The sequence below is a fragment of the Lepisosteus platostomus genome, chromosome 6, assembly GCF_059453375.1.
Source record: "Lepisosteus platostomus isolate fLepPlt1 chromosome 6, fLepPlt1.hap1, whole genome shotgun sequence".
NCBI lineage: Eukaryota > Metazoa > Chordata > Actinopteri > Semionotiformes > Lepisosteidae > Lepisosteus > Lepisosteus platostomus.
This window is the reverse complement of record NC_142616.1, coordinates 52,770,521-52,789,419: the sequence shown is the minus strand read 5'-3', so window position 1 is coordinate 52,789,419 and position 18,899 is coordinate 52,770,521. Positions and strand designations below refer to the sequence as shown.

Here is an 18,899-nt window from a genome sequence, read left to right as displayed (position 1 = left end):
TCTGACAATTAAAGTACTGGCTTTGCAGGGGTATTTCAATGCTCCACAAGTATTTACCTTCTGTATAAGTAAGTCATTAAGAGTAATTAGTCTATAAATGACTACAATTAGGAAGAAGTTATCCTGGCTTGCTGTTGGAGGAGGGAAAGTATTACAGTAGCTGTCATCAGAAAATCAATGTCTTTTCGTTTTCAGTTTGAAGTTAAAATGGTATCTGTTCTGATACATACAGCAAAGTAACATTATTTGGTTCTACAAATTGGGTATTAGTGTTTGCATGAAATCCATATGAAGAGTCTCAGTACTATTTTTATGTATTGTTTTTTAATACAATTGGTGTTTTTATGTATTAATATATACATTACTAATGCACATTAGTATTTTACAATTTTCTTTACTGCATTACATAATACTGGTAAACGCTTAATATATAAAATGAAGATGAAGATGAATGTAACTGGAACAAGTGGTGCCAAGCAGTACCACACAGAGTTTGAATAACCTGGAATGACTATGTGTCTTAAATATCCACTATTCCTGCAACTCTGTCGCCTGATGGAGCTCTGCCACTTCTTTGTACCCTATACATTTTCTCCCTCTGCTTTACACTGACAAATGTGCTCCTCAGAAACAAGGTCATTTATTTTCTTCTCTTTTCCTCTTACGTGATTTATGTTGAGAAGTCCAAATGATTTTGCAGTGAAGAGCCCTCTGTGTGCTTCCTCCAGTCTTTCTCCCAGCTGGGAATTTTGAATCGGAAAAACCACTGCCAGTGCCTTGGCCTCCAGGCTTGTCTCCACTCTACGCAGCAGTATCGGATATTTCCATCTTTGATCCATATGAAAATGTAACCGATTAAGTGAATTTGTCTATGTATGTGTTCCATCTTTATTCACACATTTAGTGCTGTGTGTTCTTTTTTCTAGACATACAACTCTGTCCAGGAGGTCTTGGTATCATTTGGAAGAAGAGTGCTGTGTTACCCATTGTATAGGCACTTTGCTCTCATTAAGGCAGCTATAGAAGATGCGGCAGTGATATTTGAGTTAGGTAAGTAACAATCTTTTCATCATTTTTTTTGCAAAAACAACAGCAACCAGTAACATGTAAGCTAGTGCAGACAATGGTCTAACACCTGAACACGAGGAAGCGATATGATACTTACCATTAAAGCTGCTTTCATTTAATTTTAAATAGTGAATTATTTTCAATGTACTTATGTACTGCTGCCTAGAACTACTGTAATATACTGTTATATGTGGATTCTCCTACTGTTTTCTTTCAACTAACCAGTTTGTAGTGGCACTGCTTTGTCCCTTTTTGTAACTCAGGAAAACCCTTGAAGTTTGTAACATGTATTTATAGAATATTTACTTTATATCTGCTAAGTGTGTGTAATCTTTAGATCAAGGCTCCTCATGAAGTGCTAAGATGAAGGTTCCACTGTGCAAATACATTTAGGATTTATATTGCAAGATTAGCAGTTTCTGTTGGTTTAGCAAGTGTAAATGTGTTAGCAAATTAAACTCATATTTCCAGTCCTGGATTAGCATTTATGTGCTTCATTAGCTATCATAAGTCTGAAATTCTACTTCTGGGAAATTTAGAGCTTTAGAGGGATTTCAGACTGAGGTAGGGGAATGAGAATCAAAGCCTTTTGGACAAAAGACTATGTAATTAATTATTACATTAGAACACCATGTTACGACCCCAAGTGTCTAGGGGTAAAGGGGTGTAACATTTAGGATGGTTTTGGATGCAGGTGGGATTCTGGTGAGGGATTTAGGAAGCATGTCAACAAGTTTGGTGCAAAAGTGATTTATTTTAAAGTGAACAAGTGACTGGTACATAATTAGGACACAATAACACACAGGGAAAGGGAACTAGAGTGGTGCCAAAGAAAAGAAAATAACAAACAAAATGGAGCTGCCTAATAAGGTGAGGGAAAGCTGACCTAACTACAAAACAAAAACCCAAAACACTCGGTCTTCTGCGTCTTCCAACGCCCTGGCTAACCTTCACTAACTACCCAAAACCATACAAGACAAAAGGCACTCACCTGACCTAAACTAATTGTGTTACTAATACAGAGATCAACTACACGTGTAGAATGTACCCGACAACCTTAACTAAACCTTAACACAAAAGTTCACACACATACACAAGTGAACTACGAATACAAATAAGGAAAAACAAGATTAGACACAAGGAACAGGGTACAAAAAAGCACAGAGGTTGATATAACACGTTAGGGCAAGGTAATGGAGAAATAAAGGATAAACACAAACAAACGAAAGTACAAGAAGACGAACACAAACCAACAAAGCCGAAGCTATACTGAAACACACATGAAGCAAAAACTAACAAAAACAGACAGAAACGAAGCCGTAGCAGGGCGAAACGAAGCTGAGCCGAGCAGAACAGAAGTCAAGCGAACGGCCCCCTTCATTCTGAAAACCTCCAAGTTAAATACTGAATAAGCTGAGCTCTGATTGGTCGAGAGTTGATTGAAGAAGATTTCACAATGGCAAAGATGGGTGAATTAATGAACCAATGGGGAGGGAGAGCAACCAAAGTCAGGAAGTGTGGAACATAACAAACACACAGGACCACACTGGAACGTAACACACCCGTAGAACTCTTACTGACGATGCACTAGGTTTACTCAGATTCTTCCAATTCCTGCTACTTCATTCATTACATTTTTGCTTTTACTGTTTGCTGGCTTATTGAAACAGTGTGACAACTGTGTGATGGTTTTTCATTCACATGGATTGCCAATGTGTGCATGCGGATGTGGGAAAAACGTTCGTAAAAGAAGGGCCCAGGGTCCAGTTGAAGTATTCACTCGAAAATTTGCATTTTCATGAGAGAGACAAGGAATTTTACATTTTATTTTATATTAAATCAATGCCCAGTTACTGTTAAATTAACTACTATCAATTGGGTTATATGGGCCGAATTGCCTACTCTCGATTGAGGCCTTACTTATGTTTTTAGTGTCTCCCCCAAAACTACCATAAAATTAATCTGTGATGAAGTTTATCATGGACCTAAGATGGCTAAAGCCAAATAAGGTGGCTAGAGCCATTTTAGTTATGTGGTTGTTCTTTATCAGACTGATAACAACTGGTAGGCTACTTTTACATCTTTGCGGGGTGCACAGTGTGCACAGTTAATGGAAGGAATTTAAATTAATATTAAATCTTATAAGCTTTTGCTTTATACATAATTATTAGGGTTATAAATTACAAATCTGAGTTTTAACATCTGTAGTGCAAAAATTGAGTCGTTTAAAGTGGTTATATTTAATTAGTATACTGTATGTGTATAATGCCCCCACCAACGTACAACATGGCTAATTTTATAAGGAAGGAAAATTGTCCTCTTCCTGTATTTGATTGTCGCTCACGGAGAAGTGCTTGCAAGAAGAATTGTTTGTAAGAGAGTGAGAGATCTAACACATAGATACAAAAAGGAACCGAGTCTGTATTTCACAAGAAACACATTTCTCAAGAAATTAAAAATACACAAGTAATCTAACTTTTTGTTGTCGTAAACCTTTACATTCACTTTGTAATTTCAGAATATCTATGATTTTATAATTTGATAGATAAACCATTATATAAGTAGTATTTGGCAAACTTTTGGACAAACATATGTCTCTGTCCACTTGTGTATGTGTTAAGTATCTTTGTAAATGCTAACATTGTGCTGCAAAACATTATGTAATGTTTGTTTAGTGTTAGGCAGCATGATGGCTCTGTGATTAGCATTGCTGCTTTGGCAAGCTATCTGTGTGGAGTTTGTATGTTCTCTTTGTGTTTGCATAGGTTTCCTCCAGATGCTCTCTTTTCCTCCCTCAGTCCAAAGACATACTGATATGTTAATTTGCTTAACTGGTCCTGGTGTGAGTGTGTGCATGTCTTTGTCTGTGTCTGTGTCTGAGTTTGGACTTGCGTCTCATCCAGTGTGTATCCCACCTTGTCCCTATTGCTTGCCGAAATAGGCTCCTGCTCTCCCACGACCCTAAATTTGATGAAGTGATTATAAAATGCATGGAAGGATGTTTAATATTAGCTTTATCCAATGGGTAGTAAAATGTCTTTGAATAGTAGGAATGTTTTTTTTGCCCAAAAGGGCGTAAAATCCTTAATTTTAAAGGACATGTTGTTATACAGTACAAGGGTTGACGATTAGAGGAATGAATGTAGGTTCTCTTTTACCAAAATAAAAACAAATGAAAAAATCAATGTTTTTTCACTTTTTCCAAACATGAAAACAAGCATCAGTAAATATTAGGAAAACAAACCCATTAATATCCAAACGGAGGTTGAAACCTTCTAGGAAATTTTACAGAAGCATAAATATTTGAACAGTCACTTGGCAGCATGTCAAGTATGTGAGAGGCTTTGCCAGCTAGCTGTTAAGTGCCTATATCCAATCAGACCTGCAGCAGCAGCAGGGGCTCGTGCTGAATACATTACAGGCTCCCTTTATTTATACTGCTGACTGAGAAAGCATGCCTCTCTGCAGATCACTTTCCTGCACTTGAGCTCCGTACGGTACTGCAGCAATTCTGAACTGAGCCTACTGTTATATGGAACATCCAAAGCATTCATGTGCAGAAGCTGTGTTTAATTCTTTTTTCTAAGATCACTTTTTATCAGTGTGTGTGTGTGTGTGTGTGTGTGTGTGTGAAGAAGCCACACAATATAAAAATTATGAATTTTTGCATAACTAGTCATTTTAAAACTTTCAGTGTTTCATTTAACCATGGTAAAAATGCTGTAAAATCGTCAAAATCGTACAAAGAGGCTTGTTACTTACAAGTCAGGGGCATTTTTTTCTAGTCAGGGTAGTGTGTTCATGTCAGTGCAAACAGCAGTTGCCCTCAGTGTTGCTTGTCTCCATCCAGGTTAACCAATTATCTTCTCTTATTCCACTCAGCTACTAAAGGGAGGGAAAAAGCTCAGACCTGTATCACCCTTTGTAACTTTCTGTATTGAGCTCCATATTGCAATGTAAGCAACACTGGAAATGCTTTTTCATTGATTTATAGTGGATTTAGCAGTTCAAAAGCTTTATGTGAACATTTTTTTACCCCCATTTAAACTCAGAAAACATTCAGTTTGTTGCAATGTCAGAACTTTAATAAGTAAAATAATTGGAATTTCTTTCAAGTCCCAAAACATTCAGCAAATAAATGCGTTGGAGGCAGATAAAGGGTATATCCATTTCTAGTGATATAAAACCATTGCAAAACCCAGCCATTGCAAAAATGGAGTCCATTAAAATATTTTTCCATAGATTTTACTCACTGAAAAGCCAAAAGAATAACTAGTTACTTGAAGCAATACGGTGATATTCCATCGCATACTCATCTTTCGTAATGATTTTACCAAGAGACATCATTGTGTAAACTCTTTCAACTGTATTCTGGCAGATTAAATTAAATAAATAACATTACAGATATATTATTCTATCCATAATTCCCATTTTCTCTATTGTTATGCAAATTAAAGCATGAGTGACTGCAGTTCAACAATTACTCCGAGATTGATGTATCTAAGTACAGCATATTTACTGCAATCTCCACCGTCCTGTCCTGGCTCCAGTCAGATCTACTTTCTGTCTGCTTTGCTTTCCTATGAGTGTTCCCTGGGGCTTTCAAACACATGATTAAGTGGCTCAACTTGTCATCAAAGTAAAAAACAGATGACTGTAGAAATCATAGCCTCACTAACTCTCAGCACTCTGGGCCAGTGATGAAACAAAACCAGGCTTTTATTGCATTCAGAAAAAAAACCCTTGAGGGACAGGAAAATGGGTTCAGATTTCTTTGACATTCTGATGCAAGATTTTAGGTTTTAGGCCAACTTAACATTGCTCACTGAAAGAGCCCTGTTTAAATGGGAACCAAATGTTTGTGTAAGGTTTCCCCGAGTTAAAGTGGAGTGTTTGTTTTGAATATACTGGAATGTCACTGCTCAGTGCCAACAAATTCTGTGCATGGAGAGAGGGATTAGTTTTGTTTCTTTGGGGTAGGTCATGGCAAACATACTGTTTTAAGCAAACTTTTATTGAAATAACAAACGTTTTAGAAAAATTGACAAAATACATGAGCTCTACCAACTGCTATCATGTAGGCTTTAAAAAGATTTAACAAGGTTCCCTTCATATTGCAATTTTATTCTCATTTGAGATGTTAATTTTTGTTCTTTATGATTTGCAGGTGTTAGCATAACCCTCTATGGTGTACTGTTATAGTACAATAGGATAGATGAATTTCTATGAAAAATGTGTTGTTTTCTGGTTATCATTTTTAACTCAAGATGTATTATATATATTACAATTTTTTGTATTACTTTGTAGTAACTTAATCATTTAACTCATGACCACATAATCCTAATACCACAAGACTACTTTATATGAAGAAGACTGATTTGGTGCAAAAAATAATTAAAACAATACTTTTAGGTTATGGTATAATTACCTCATGCTCCAGAACATCTTCATAAATGCCACATTACCAATTGCAGAAGCCTGGGAGTCTCAGGTTTTGAAGCCTGCTTGCCTTCAATGTGTGTGAGGTCACGCACACACACACTATAAGGGGTTCGAGATGGGTGCAGCATCAGTGTGCCATAGATGCCAAGAAACAAGTAAAGGTTTATTTAAAACTGGTAAGTAGAAAAAACAATGTTTCATAAGTGAAGAATTCTTCAGGTGTAACAAGAAGCACATGTATCATGATATGCTTAACAGGATAATCATTGCACACTGAAAAGCAGAAAGAAAAAACAGTTTACCTTTACTTGTACAGTTTACCTTGCACTGACAGGTTCATTTTATATGGTTACTTTTAGCCAGACATGACACCATATTCTTCAGTATGATTATTGCTGGAGCTCAGAAATATCTCATCACAAGACAGACCATTGTCAATGTTAAAAATTTCATTGTTTTATTTTTGAATATTTTAGAACCGAAAACAGCATGTTGTATTTGTTAGAAAAACCCGCCACGTGTTCCTTCAGTGGTTAATTGAGTGATTTATTTTTAGCTGCTACATACACACACATGGCAAGGGGACAGTTTAGTTACTGTGTGTGGCAGAATAAGGGCTGCCCTGCCCTAAATTAAGCGCAGCTGGGTTGAGCATGCAATTACATTGTTGTATTTTCAATGCACATTCAATTAGGCAATTATTCTATTCCAGGGCTCTCTTCTAGCCATATAACCTGCTGCTTGGGCAGCAGGGACTGGAACAGGGTAGTCTCCATACCATTATAGGGCTTAGAAAGTTTCAATAAGTTAAATGTTGAATTGATCCTTAATGTTTTAATTGATCTGATTGCTGCAGATCACTTTGATAGTTACAGATTAGCTGGGACAAGAACTATCAATGGTGTGGAATCCAGGTGGCACTGATAATTGATATCCTTGATCTAGACAGAGTGGGTGAGAGACTGAGAAAGAGCATAATGTGATACTGTAGTGGTGGTGAGTTCTTTGTCTTGATCCCCCAATTGGTCTTAAAATGTCTTAAATGGTCTTAAAAGTATTTGCTCTGCACTGTAAATCCCTGCCTGGACTTAACCACATCACACTGATGGAGAATTTGGGCACCTTGACCACAAGGTGACTGAGTCAGCCATGGATAGGATCATCTGGCCTTAGCTATCTGGTTTTCATGTAGCAGATCTAGAGAGTTCCCTCTTTACTAGACTGCCTATTCTACACTGCCAGCTGTGATTAAGTCCTTGACACTTGCTCTAGTACCAGTTCCTAATGTACTGTACCTATCCAATACCTGGCCCAATGCAATCAATATTTCGATTTAGGATTCCTCAGGAGAAGCAGGTTTTAGACTGACGACTACTTCCTGTTGCCCCTGGTGGTTAAGGAGATCAGCTATGAAGATCTGCCAGGCCTCTAGTACCAGTTAGATCTTGAAAGGGGTGTTCTAAAAGCCTGCTGGAAGACCTTCTGGCAGGTGCAGATTTGCTGATGAGGTGGCTCCATTCTCCACACCCAACTATCCTGACGAAAGTCTGTCCTGAAGACTTCTAGATGCTGCTCTAGGTAGTGGAGGAGCCACTGTTTTCCAGTTGATGACTCTGGATCTTCTGTCACTTAGGATGCCAGACCTGCTTTTTCTCTTGCTGCATTACCTCCCAGTTCCGCACATGTTGCTATGACTTCAGTCAGGGTGGCATCTCCTGTTCTCTTCTGCTCTGGATTCCTTTGTGGACCCCATGTGTGGTTGATGTACCAGCTGTTGAGTCACCAGGTTGCCAGGTGTCAATTGCCAAGTCATGCATCATATGAGGGGGAGGAATGTGACAGGGCAGCTGGGTTACAGTGAGGAGCACCCAGGAAATACTGATTGGTCAACATCTGACTGCAGATGTCTTGTTGTACAGTATATTCAGTGCTTGGTCAGTCATGCAGCCTCTGTGTGTCTTGCCATTATAACCAGAGTATAAGAGGCTAAACCAAATGAGTGGAAAAACGGAGAGACATGAAAGTGAGAAGTTGTAAAAGCAGAGCATTTGCATTTGAGTTTACTCCCCCAATAAGGCCCTTAATTTGGACATATAGCTACACCTTTAAACTTCACCTGGACTCTCACTATGCTTAATATTTTAATACATGTAAATGTAAGTACCAAGACAAGATGCAGCATCTAATTAAAGCTCTAAAATTCAAATTAAAGCCACACAATGCCTACCGTTCCTCCTATGCTGTTTGAAATCTTTGCAAATTGAAATTGTCTTATCATCCATGATTGGTTGAAAACCCCTGACAATTGTACTGGAGTTGGCACGTGAGGATATTTTGACATTAGGCCAACACTCTTAAGGTGATGGTGTAATTTCTCACTTCTCCCTGTGATCAGTTGTGTGATGATGAAAGGCACTAAACAAAGACAAGGTATTACTATAAGTGATAGTATGTTCAGATTAAATCTCAGTGTTAATTTCTATTTCACAGATGCTGTATTAATAAACAGTACTGACAAAAATAACCTGTCAGTCTGAAATACAGACTACATCTTGTTTCAAGTAGTATGTGGCAAGAAAATAAAATATCAATGTGGTGATGGCTATAGCAACACCCAATCTGTGGCTCTGGAGCCACTTTATTGTAAGAACATTACTTACAATTAAATTCAAAGGTTTTACCTATCATGTCTGCATTCTAACAAGTGAAAACATTTTATGGTTAGATTTCAGCAGTAATCTCACTGTTTTTACAAGGCATTGACAATGCATTGTCTATGTTAGCTACCAATGTTTTATTTATTAATTTACCTTATCCACTGATACCTACTCCATATGTAAAAGTAGCCATGCAGGATGCTAGGCTCCAGGTAAAATTTAGGAAATGGCTGTATTCCTGCTATGCTAAGCAATTTACAGCCCAAAGCTTGTGTTTAAGCTCAGGCCTTTTAGCGTTTCCACAGACTCCATGCCCTGCAGTGATGACAGTACAAGTTCTCGAACATAGGAAGGCATCTTTACATGGTACAGTAATGTTATTACAACATGTTCTAAAGAGCAGTTTGATATGGTACGTTTTGACTGTTTCACACCAGATTTCCCTTTTGGCTAATTAAAAAGTTATGAATCGGCAGCGTTTATATTTAACTTTTTCATACTGCAGATATAATCAACATGTTTAACAGCTATGAACATTAATGGGTAGATTAAAGCATTAAAAAAAAGTCCACTCAAGGTAAATGTTCTGTATGTTTGAAAGAGATTCACTTTGTATGTTGCCCCCTCAGCTGATATTAACAGTAAATAGCAATGTAGGTTGTTTTTTTTTCGGCACAGTGGTTGAAAGGGAGAGAGTGACACAACATGAGTGACACACGGCTGTTTTACTCTTTCTATGTTAATGACTGGCGACTAACATGGTGTCTACTGTACATCCAAACAACAGACGGCAAGTCAAACTATTCATATCAAACCCATTACCTATTCAGTGATAGGAATTCAGGAGGAGCTCATTATGCAAAAGAGTTGGTTTAAGTGCATTTATGAGCCAGAGAAGAAGAAGGCACTTTGTCAGAGAAATCACAGGTCTTTTGTCTGCACAGGGTTGGGTGACCTAGTACCGAAAGAGAGATAATAGTGACCTAGTGGATAGAGAAGCAATCAATAAATTCCTGCTGTTGCCAAGCTGTCCTTAGACATAAATTCAATAGACCACACTTGTAAAATGAATCTTTTCTCATCTCCTGAGCTTTGAACTGCAGTTAAATAGGAGATTGATGTTGAATTGAAGGGAATTTTACATAATGCCGTTTTGGAGAGGAGAATGCATTGTGTATGAATTATTATATATCAAATGAGACTGACTTGATTTACAAGAACTATTTGGTTTTTAATGTTATGTTGATAGATCAGATCATTCAGATTTTTTATTATTTCTGTTAATTTCAAGTGGTTTGAGATTTAATGAAAAAACAGTTATTATACCATTTGAGTTAATCAATGGGGATAAAAGGAGCAGGATCAGAACATGACACTGCTCTGTGGTACCAAAGCTCTGTTCATTGTAATTGAAGGCTATTTCACATTTTTGTCAGGTCTCTAAATAGTAGCTTTGGGGTTGTGAATATTCTCAAGGACAAAGATTTCCCTCTAACAAAGAATTTCAGATTGCCTGTACATTCTGCTCTCAAAGAAAGGAAAAATGCGTTTTAAATTGGATTCTGATTGGAGAAAACAACATTGTACTGATTCATTCTTTTTGAAATAATGTTATACTGTAGAGATATGGGGATGCATATAATAAAATAAAAAAAATATTTAAGCTGTTAGAATTTATATTATTTTATACTGAATGAAAATGTGTTACACTAATGACCCTGTAAACAACATTATACTGATGACCCTGTAATTTAAGAAATTGTTTAATTTGTCATTTGGTATGCACTGATTTCTCTTGAGGGTGTACAGTACCCTGAATAACACATAAAGGTGGTGTGGTTTTCATAGCGTTATAGATGTTAAACATACAATGAAGTGTACAGACCTCACTTCTGGCTTAATTTCCCAAATTTCCCATAATTCTGTAGCAAAACGTATCATATCGACTTGATGGATTATTCAAGTTTGTTCATTGAATAAACTGCTTAGTTAGATGAATTAAGAAATAACAGGAGATGATTACTGGGATGTTAAGAAGATGTGAAACAGGCAACATTTTCAGTCATTTAGGAACAGCCTGGACACTGATTGAATTTTGAAAAAAACAGACTTACAACCACTGTTGATTGTACATTATGTTTGATGCACAGAACTATTTTTTCAATTTTCTTTTTAATCCCTGCATGAAATAGCAAAAGAGATCAACTTCTTAATTCACTGAGGCTGTTTTAGAGATCTACTGCAGAGAGTGTTATCTAACTTTAAACATTCCTTGATGTGATTCACTTAAATTTGTTGCTTTTAACCAGTTTATTTGGTTTTAAAGTTTACTGACTGATGATTCTCTACATATTTGAATCTCTCTTAAAGTGCTTAGACTGAATTTCAAAATCACCTTTGGATGCAATCACATTTGTATATTATATGTGGATGTTTCGTTGAAGATTTTTTTTTGTCAGCCTACTGGGATTTTTCTTCTCTCAGATCTCTGGATTGCTAATATATATGGATGCTTAGCCTTGCAGTGCAAAACAGGTATTGATAAATATGATGTTCCCAAAATGTGATGGCTGCCAATTTGTTCCCCTTGTACAAGGAAAATACAGAAGAGCTATATTCTATTTAATAAATCATTCTGTGGTGTATATTTAGTATATCCTGAAATTCCATTGGAAAGGATTAAAATTTAGGGTGGCACGGTAGTACACTCTTTAACATTGCAGCCTTGCAGTGCTAGAGCCCTGGTCCAATTCCTGGGGTGCTTTCTGCTTGGCATTTGTATGTTCTCCCCATGTTTGCATGATGAAAGCAGGGGAGATTCTTATCTGGCAAATTTAAATGCTTTTGTTGTACACTGCTTGTGCAAAAAAAAACCCAACATTCTCTTGATACCTTAAATGTGCATGTCTCTAACACTCCACATACTGTATTATGAAACATTGCTTAATAGGATATTGAAAAACAACTGTATGTTGCTATTTGCATAAAATACACCTGTACATCTTTTTACAAATATAATTTCCCAGAAACCGTTTTGTATCGCAAAAACATTACGTAAAGAGGGAAAAGTATGATCCTTTTCAGATCCCAAAAAAGTCACCCCTACTTTTAATTTTTTCACCAAAAAATGAAAAAATGAAGCAATAATAATTAGCATCCCTTGGTTTGTGTTTTTAGTAATAAACGCAGTTAGGTATGATTAATGATGTCTAAGTAACAGTAGCCACTTCATTTGCTTTTTTTTGTAATTAACCACACACTAACGATTTTCATTTTTTGACATCTTTAGGGTCTATGATAAAGTCTAAGTGCACACAATAGCGAACAACACATGAAGTATGATGCAGTGTACTGTATCACACCTGTCAGTTGTGCCACTCAGTAGAGTCTGTGCTAGCCGTCACCCATACTAGTTAGTGGAAGGTGATGTGTACACTCAATATGAAACAAGTTGTATGACGCATTCCTCTTCACTCTTACTTTTGGCTGAGGTTTTGACATTTTTCTTCATATCGCTTCTTTGTAGATTCGAAGTTGGTTTCTGTTATTCGAAATGTGGGTAACAATTCACATGGACCATAGTATCTAATTTTTATAAAAATAATGTGTAAAAAGAGGTGTGGGTGTATAAGTTATACAACATATTTTGGGGGTTGCTGTAGTTAGCATTGGTGCTTCGTAGCACTGGAACCTTAGCAGAGTTTGTGTTTTCTTCCCTTGTTTGCGTGAATTTCCTCTAGGTCCTCCAGTTTCCTCCCATAGTCCAAAAACATACTGGTTAACTAGCTTCTGGGAAAATTGGCCTTGATATGAGTGTGTTTGTGTGTGCCCTGGAAGGATGGATAGATTGAAATTTAAGCCTTATGAGAAATATAACTATATGATCATACAAATGAGCATCTTTAATTTACACCATTACAAGCTGTTTTATCAGTCAGTACTTTCCACCCCCAAGTTATAAACGGGTTGCCTAACAAAATTAGGCAACCCGTATATAATTAAGCAATATCAGGCAACCATCACACATAAGCATGAATGTCTGTAACATGTTATTAAAGGGGAGACTACTGTCTGTTGCAAATGTATTAGTCCATCTAGATCAGTGATGCTCCTTTCTTTTCCTGGAGGGCCACTGTGTTCCAGGTTTCATAGGTAATTTATACAGAAAATGTACTTTTTCCAATTAGAAAGAGTGGTGATATAGACCAATTAAATGGGTGATTATTGATTCAAATAATGTTATTAAGTGTCCAGAGTGGAATGAAACCAGAATACACAGCAGCACTTCAGGACCTGGAGTTAATATCCTGTTGATTATATTGAAAAAAAGTCCACAGTGGTGTTTTCAATCATTTGAACAGCACTTTTAAAACCCTGTTTCAAGGTGGGCTGGGAATATAGATGCCAGTTATCTCTTAGTGGGCACAATGACTAGAGAAGTAAAAGGAGGCACTATAAATACTAGAAATCCTGTTGAATTCATTGATGTTTATGTATCACTTAATCTGTTAAATTTCAATGCCTAAACTGAATCACTTTCAGTTACCATATGAAACCAACATCCTGTTTGTTAACACTTAAACCCATTTGCCAGGTGCACCTTTGACAACTTTGTGATGATGAAATGAATGTGATTTGATCTTATTACATGTGGTAAGAGATCAAAAGGTATTATACCAGACAGATCTTTTCTAAAGACAAGAACAGACTGGAACATTCATTAACTCAAAGGGCAACAATTAAAAAAATAAGAAGAGAAAACAATAAAGTTAGATAAAACTGAACAAACTGATTCAAATAGGAAATTTAAAGGACTGTGTTTTAATTGCATTTTAGCACCTTGACACAAAATTGGTGAGAGGAAAAATGTTTTATTTTCTTTATTTTTTTCCTGCTTGAAATCCTTGTTGGTTCGATGTTATATAGATAATGTTAAAAGTTTCTTTCAACTTGGCATATTAAAAAATAGTTGAGTTTAAAACCCTTAAAGGAACAAATGTTTTCCTTATATACCGCTGATTTAATTTAGAAGTCAAAATAACAGTTTCCATTTTTCAGTTATGTGTGTTATTAGTGAATGTTATTGAGTGTTTTGTTATTTTTTTCCCCCTATTCCTTATATCCAACATGATAATTTTTCTTGGCCCACCCAGCCTGTCACATTTCAAAACACACTGGACTGGTTGGCTATGCCGTGTCAGAAATGCTCAGTATGAGCACAAAAACAATATTTAAGAGCACAAAAATCCCAGAAATGGGTTCTTCAAATAATGTTGATGACTTTCTTGTTTAACCTGTTTGGTAAGAAAACATACGTACCAAATTTATCAAAATTTAATTAGCAAAGAGTTACTGTTGACTCTAGCTTAAAGGCTTATGAGTGCAAAGTTCCAAAACTTATTTTATGGAGACAAGTTAAAAACATGAGAAAAATATTTGGTTTGTCATACTAATGAACTTGTTGTTGTCTGCCTGTTGTACGTTTGCCCTATTTTTTTACATCAGTTGTAAGATTTTAATTAAAATCTTACAAATCTTTACTTTATGGACCAATGGGAAGTGTATTGCTATTAAATACATTTTAAATGAATAAATATTGGAAACTACATTTCTTGTTGTTGATGTTTTCTCTGCAGTACAAGGACAGAGTAATAAGTATAATAGGAAGAATGATGACAAATTATTCAATGTTGAATAATTTTATTAGATTAATTTTCTTGGGGCAACTTGATAATATCTGTTAAATAACATTTCTTGTTCTTGTGGAGTAGTGGTAGGAAAATGAAACCTCTTAATAAAATTATCTGATGTGCTAATTTCTTGTTGTAGAAAGTAATTACATTTTATGTATTATTCTCTCTGTTTCCATCCAGGAAAAGCCTGTGTCCTGAAATGTTTGTTAGACATTCACAAGGTCTTCAGGGAGAATGACCCCGCTTACATCCTCAACGATCTCTACATCACAGATTACTGCGTGTGGATTCAAAAGGCCAAGTAAGTCATAAATAACTCACTGATCACCTTCTCTATACAGACAGAAAAAAAGCACAGTGCACTAACCTTAGACCGAGTTTGTCAGTCAGTTCTTGATTCGCTTGGTTTTGCTAAATAGATTAGTAACTAGATACCATTTGTGTCATTGCTTGGGGATTTGACTGACAAGAGCTTTCTTAGACCACACTAGAATGTACCTGTGCTCATTTCCCACTGGTAAAGACACTGCTTAATGGGGTCTAGACCTTCTGTTGTCCTTTCTTATGCAGCTGTCATTTCTGTTTGGATAGCATAACCTTTTTAAAATCTCTAAGATGGATTTTACTTAGACTGTTCTTGTTTTGGAATCTTGAGTTCCAAGTATTGGTTTATTCCCTCATCATATCACCAGAAGGTTTCTGATGAAGTTTGAGGAGGATTTTTAGGAACGTTTAAGTGCTGTGAGGTCACAGCTCAAATATTATTACCTTCATTCTTTTTTATGTTTCCATACTTTCTAATTGTTACATCTTGAAACAGCTTTTAAGCAAATAACTTAGTAATGAGGTACTTTTTCATGTTGGCGAAGATTCAAGTCGGTGGACTGCTGGTGTGTTGAAAGACAGGAATTTAAAACTTTGCACCTGATATCATAGGCTCTAAGCCCAGATGGAGATATTATAAAAGATTTGCAAGTTTCAGGCTATGCTGCTTTTAATACTATGATTACCACTGAGCCTTGGTGGTACATTTCTATTTTTTTAAGGAAACATTTCAACTAGTAATTAATAATAATAATTTAATAATTGCTTACACTTATATAGCGCTAAAGTGATGAAATACCAGACAGATACTTGAGGGTAAACATGTAGTTTGCCATCTGGCTTAGCTGCATTTTAAAAAGTAATGTCAGTCAGGCCTGCTATATTCACTCCTGCCTGTTCTGTAAATTGACACATTTAATTTTATGTTGTAATTGATTGTTTAAAAATTATAATTCCCTCCGTCCCCAGCTTAGGGTTCAGGTATCAAAAACTTCTCATTGGTAGAGCTCTGGAGTAGCACTGTCAACCCAAATGTTCACAGGCCTACAAGATTTGTCTGGCTGCAAGATTTCTCTCTTTGCAGACGAGGAGACAGAAGCACAGCTTGCAGTTACTTTTAAGGAATGTTTCATTAAATGTTTCGAAACCAATGTAAATTTTAACAGGAAAGGCCAGGCAATTTGTAAGACCTATGTTACATTCACCAATGTCGTATTACCTTTTTCTGAAAACAAGCAGGTTAAGCCAGTGCTGTTTGTATTGGTTGTTGGACCAGTCTTTATTTATGGGTTTTCATTTGTGTTTATGGATGTCTATTAAATGTCTTTTAAAAGCTTTTGAAGACTGTGATTTATTCATTATCTTCACCTGAAAGAGTAAAGGCCATATTTTAGGATTTTAAAAACTCTGGGAAGAAATATGCAAAAATAATCTGTTTTTGAATCCTGACATTTGTGCATTCTGTCAGATATTTCAAATTTCACTGGTGCTCAAAGATTTTCTTTTCTTTTTTGGGCTCAGGGGAAAATAGCATTCAATGTTTTTTCACTCTGAAACTTTGTTTATCTGAGCCTATTTTAAGGCAAGTAATGTATACTGCCAGTCTAGTGACAGAACTGTTATGACTCAAGTTTTTATTTAAGAGGTAGAAGGGTATCTGTGAGGGAATAATGCCAAGCTTATTATGTCAAATTATGCCAAGCCAGTGTTGAAACACCATCAAAATAATTGATCTAAACAACATTTTTGGTTCACTTTTCGATATTTAAATTCAACCTCAAAGAAAAAAAACAAAAGTAGTGATTATCAAAAATATCTAAACAAAAGTCAATGTATAATATACATACAGTAAGTATGGTATAGTATACTCACTATGCTACTGTTAGATGGTACATTATTTTTGATCCAGGTAACAAGAGTACATTCCTCTAGAAGCACAGCTTGTAGCTGTGATCTGTGTATGTGATGCAGAAGTAGGTATTGAATATCCCATGCTGTATTACATGCAAATTTAAACACCATAGCATGTATGGTCTCCATCCAAGCTATTTTTTATCAAGAGTCCCACATAAGTTCCTCTCCCAAGATTGTAGGACTGCCTGCATGTTGCTTATACTGTTTGGAAGTGACTAAATGGTCGCACCAACAACCCAAGAGGGAACGTGACATTAGTCTTAAATACTCTATGCAATCCGCACAGTTGCACTTCAATGTTCTGACATTTACTGTAGATCAAAATTCAGTTTACATTTTCAAGTTAAGTGAAACCTTGATGCTTAGACAGGACAACATTGCAGGTGACTGTCTGAAAGGTGACATCCACTAAGGCAGCCAAGATGCCACAGTTGCCCTAGTGTCTTCTGCACTCTGTCTTGAATGCTCTTAAGCTTCCTCTTTTGTCCCCTGATTTTTGTTTTGCTTGTGCTCTTAAAGAAGTCTTCTGAGTAACCTCAGCCAGTGACTTCAAGAATTTTGAATAAAGAGTATTATGCAGTACTGGTGATGGTACTGCTTTATGGTACAGATAGTAGATCATTAGAAACTAGAAAACTGATTTTTGTTATCCCAAGTATCTGAAAACTTGTTCAGTACATCAGGCTCTTACACATCAGGATCCATGGTAATGCATGTCAATAACCTGGCAGGGAGCTTATTCCAGATACCTACAGCCTTTTGTTTAAAGAAATGCCTCCTATTTACATATCACAAGTTGCTTTCCAGTTTCTTTTACATAATCTATTTTTTACTTAATCCTTGTGTGAAATTGTTATTTTTGGAATTTTTCAGATATGCAAGTGATGGTTTCCTTTAAGAACAAGTATTGTCTCCTTCATTAAAGCCATTTACATCAGCCCCATTTTGTGATGTGTTCCAGTCATGTAGCACTCCTTTTAGATTTATTTATCTTGAGCAAGAAACAATCACAAACCTGAGAGGTTCTATCAATCCTGCTTTTTCATGCATGTAGCAAACATATTACAGAATAATCTGCAGGGACAGAAACCTACAGTATAGTTGATGTCTTGCTAAGTAGGAATTATAGATGTCAGCTAATTATTTTTCTCTATGCTTATTTGATGCCCATTGAAAAGCAAATGCTGGGTGTAGATTTAGTTAAATTCTCTGTGGTGTCTCATTTTTTCAGGTGCTTTTTAGAAACAAAGCTGATATGAATCGTACTAGAAGCAGATCATTAATGTTTCCTGGCACTATAATAACTGTATATTGTTGGAGCTCTGTTTTAATAGGTGTTTTATGAAATCTTATCTCTGCCTCTATTTTTAGTGTGCTTTTTGTCTGCATGTATCAGCTTGATCATTCTTCATCTCCAGAACTCTACAGTAATGCCCTGTTCTTGACACTGTTGTTTTTAAAATCATATGCAGTGTCATTATATTCCAAGTTGTTTAGACCTCACTATAGTGCATGCAAAATTATGTTTAGGAATAAGGCTTTTGAACTAAAAAAGTTTAATTTTTTATGAAAATGAAGATTGTCCCTCGCTGTTTTTAAACCTTTCAAAACTTTGTGTTGCCATAGAGATTTAATATTAATTCTTGGGAATTTGTAACCTAAATATATATTTTAGGAAAGAGCTTTGAATCAGTTATAATACAATGACCTTAGTCCATAACATATAAATGTAAACTGTAGTTGTTTGTCGTATTGTTAATAATTTGTCATTAAAACAATATAATTTGAAAAAATGATACAA

At 36.0% G+C, this 18,899-nt stretch overlaps 1 protein-coding gene across 3 annotated transcripts in view; it reads left to right on the top strand.

Moving 5' to 3' along the window:
- Positions 1–18,899, top strand: part of shq1 (SHQ1, H/ACA ribonucleoprotein assembly factor) — a 71,163-nt gene that overhangs the window by 38,976 nt on the left and 13,288 nt on the right. For all 3 annotated transcript variants that reach the window (XM_088636337.1, XM_088636336.1, XM_088636338.1), the window contains 2 exons: positions 927–1,050; positions 15,041–15,161. In XM_088636337.1, coding sequence (XP_088492463.1) covers positions 927–1,050; positions 15,041–15,161 — 245 coding nt within the window. The remainder of the gene's footprint in view (positions 1–926; positions 1,051–15,040; positions 15,162–18,899) is intronic.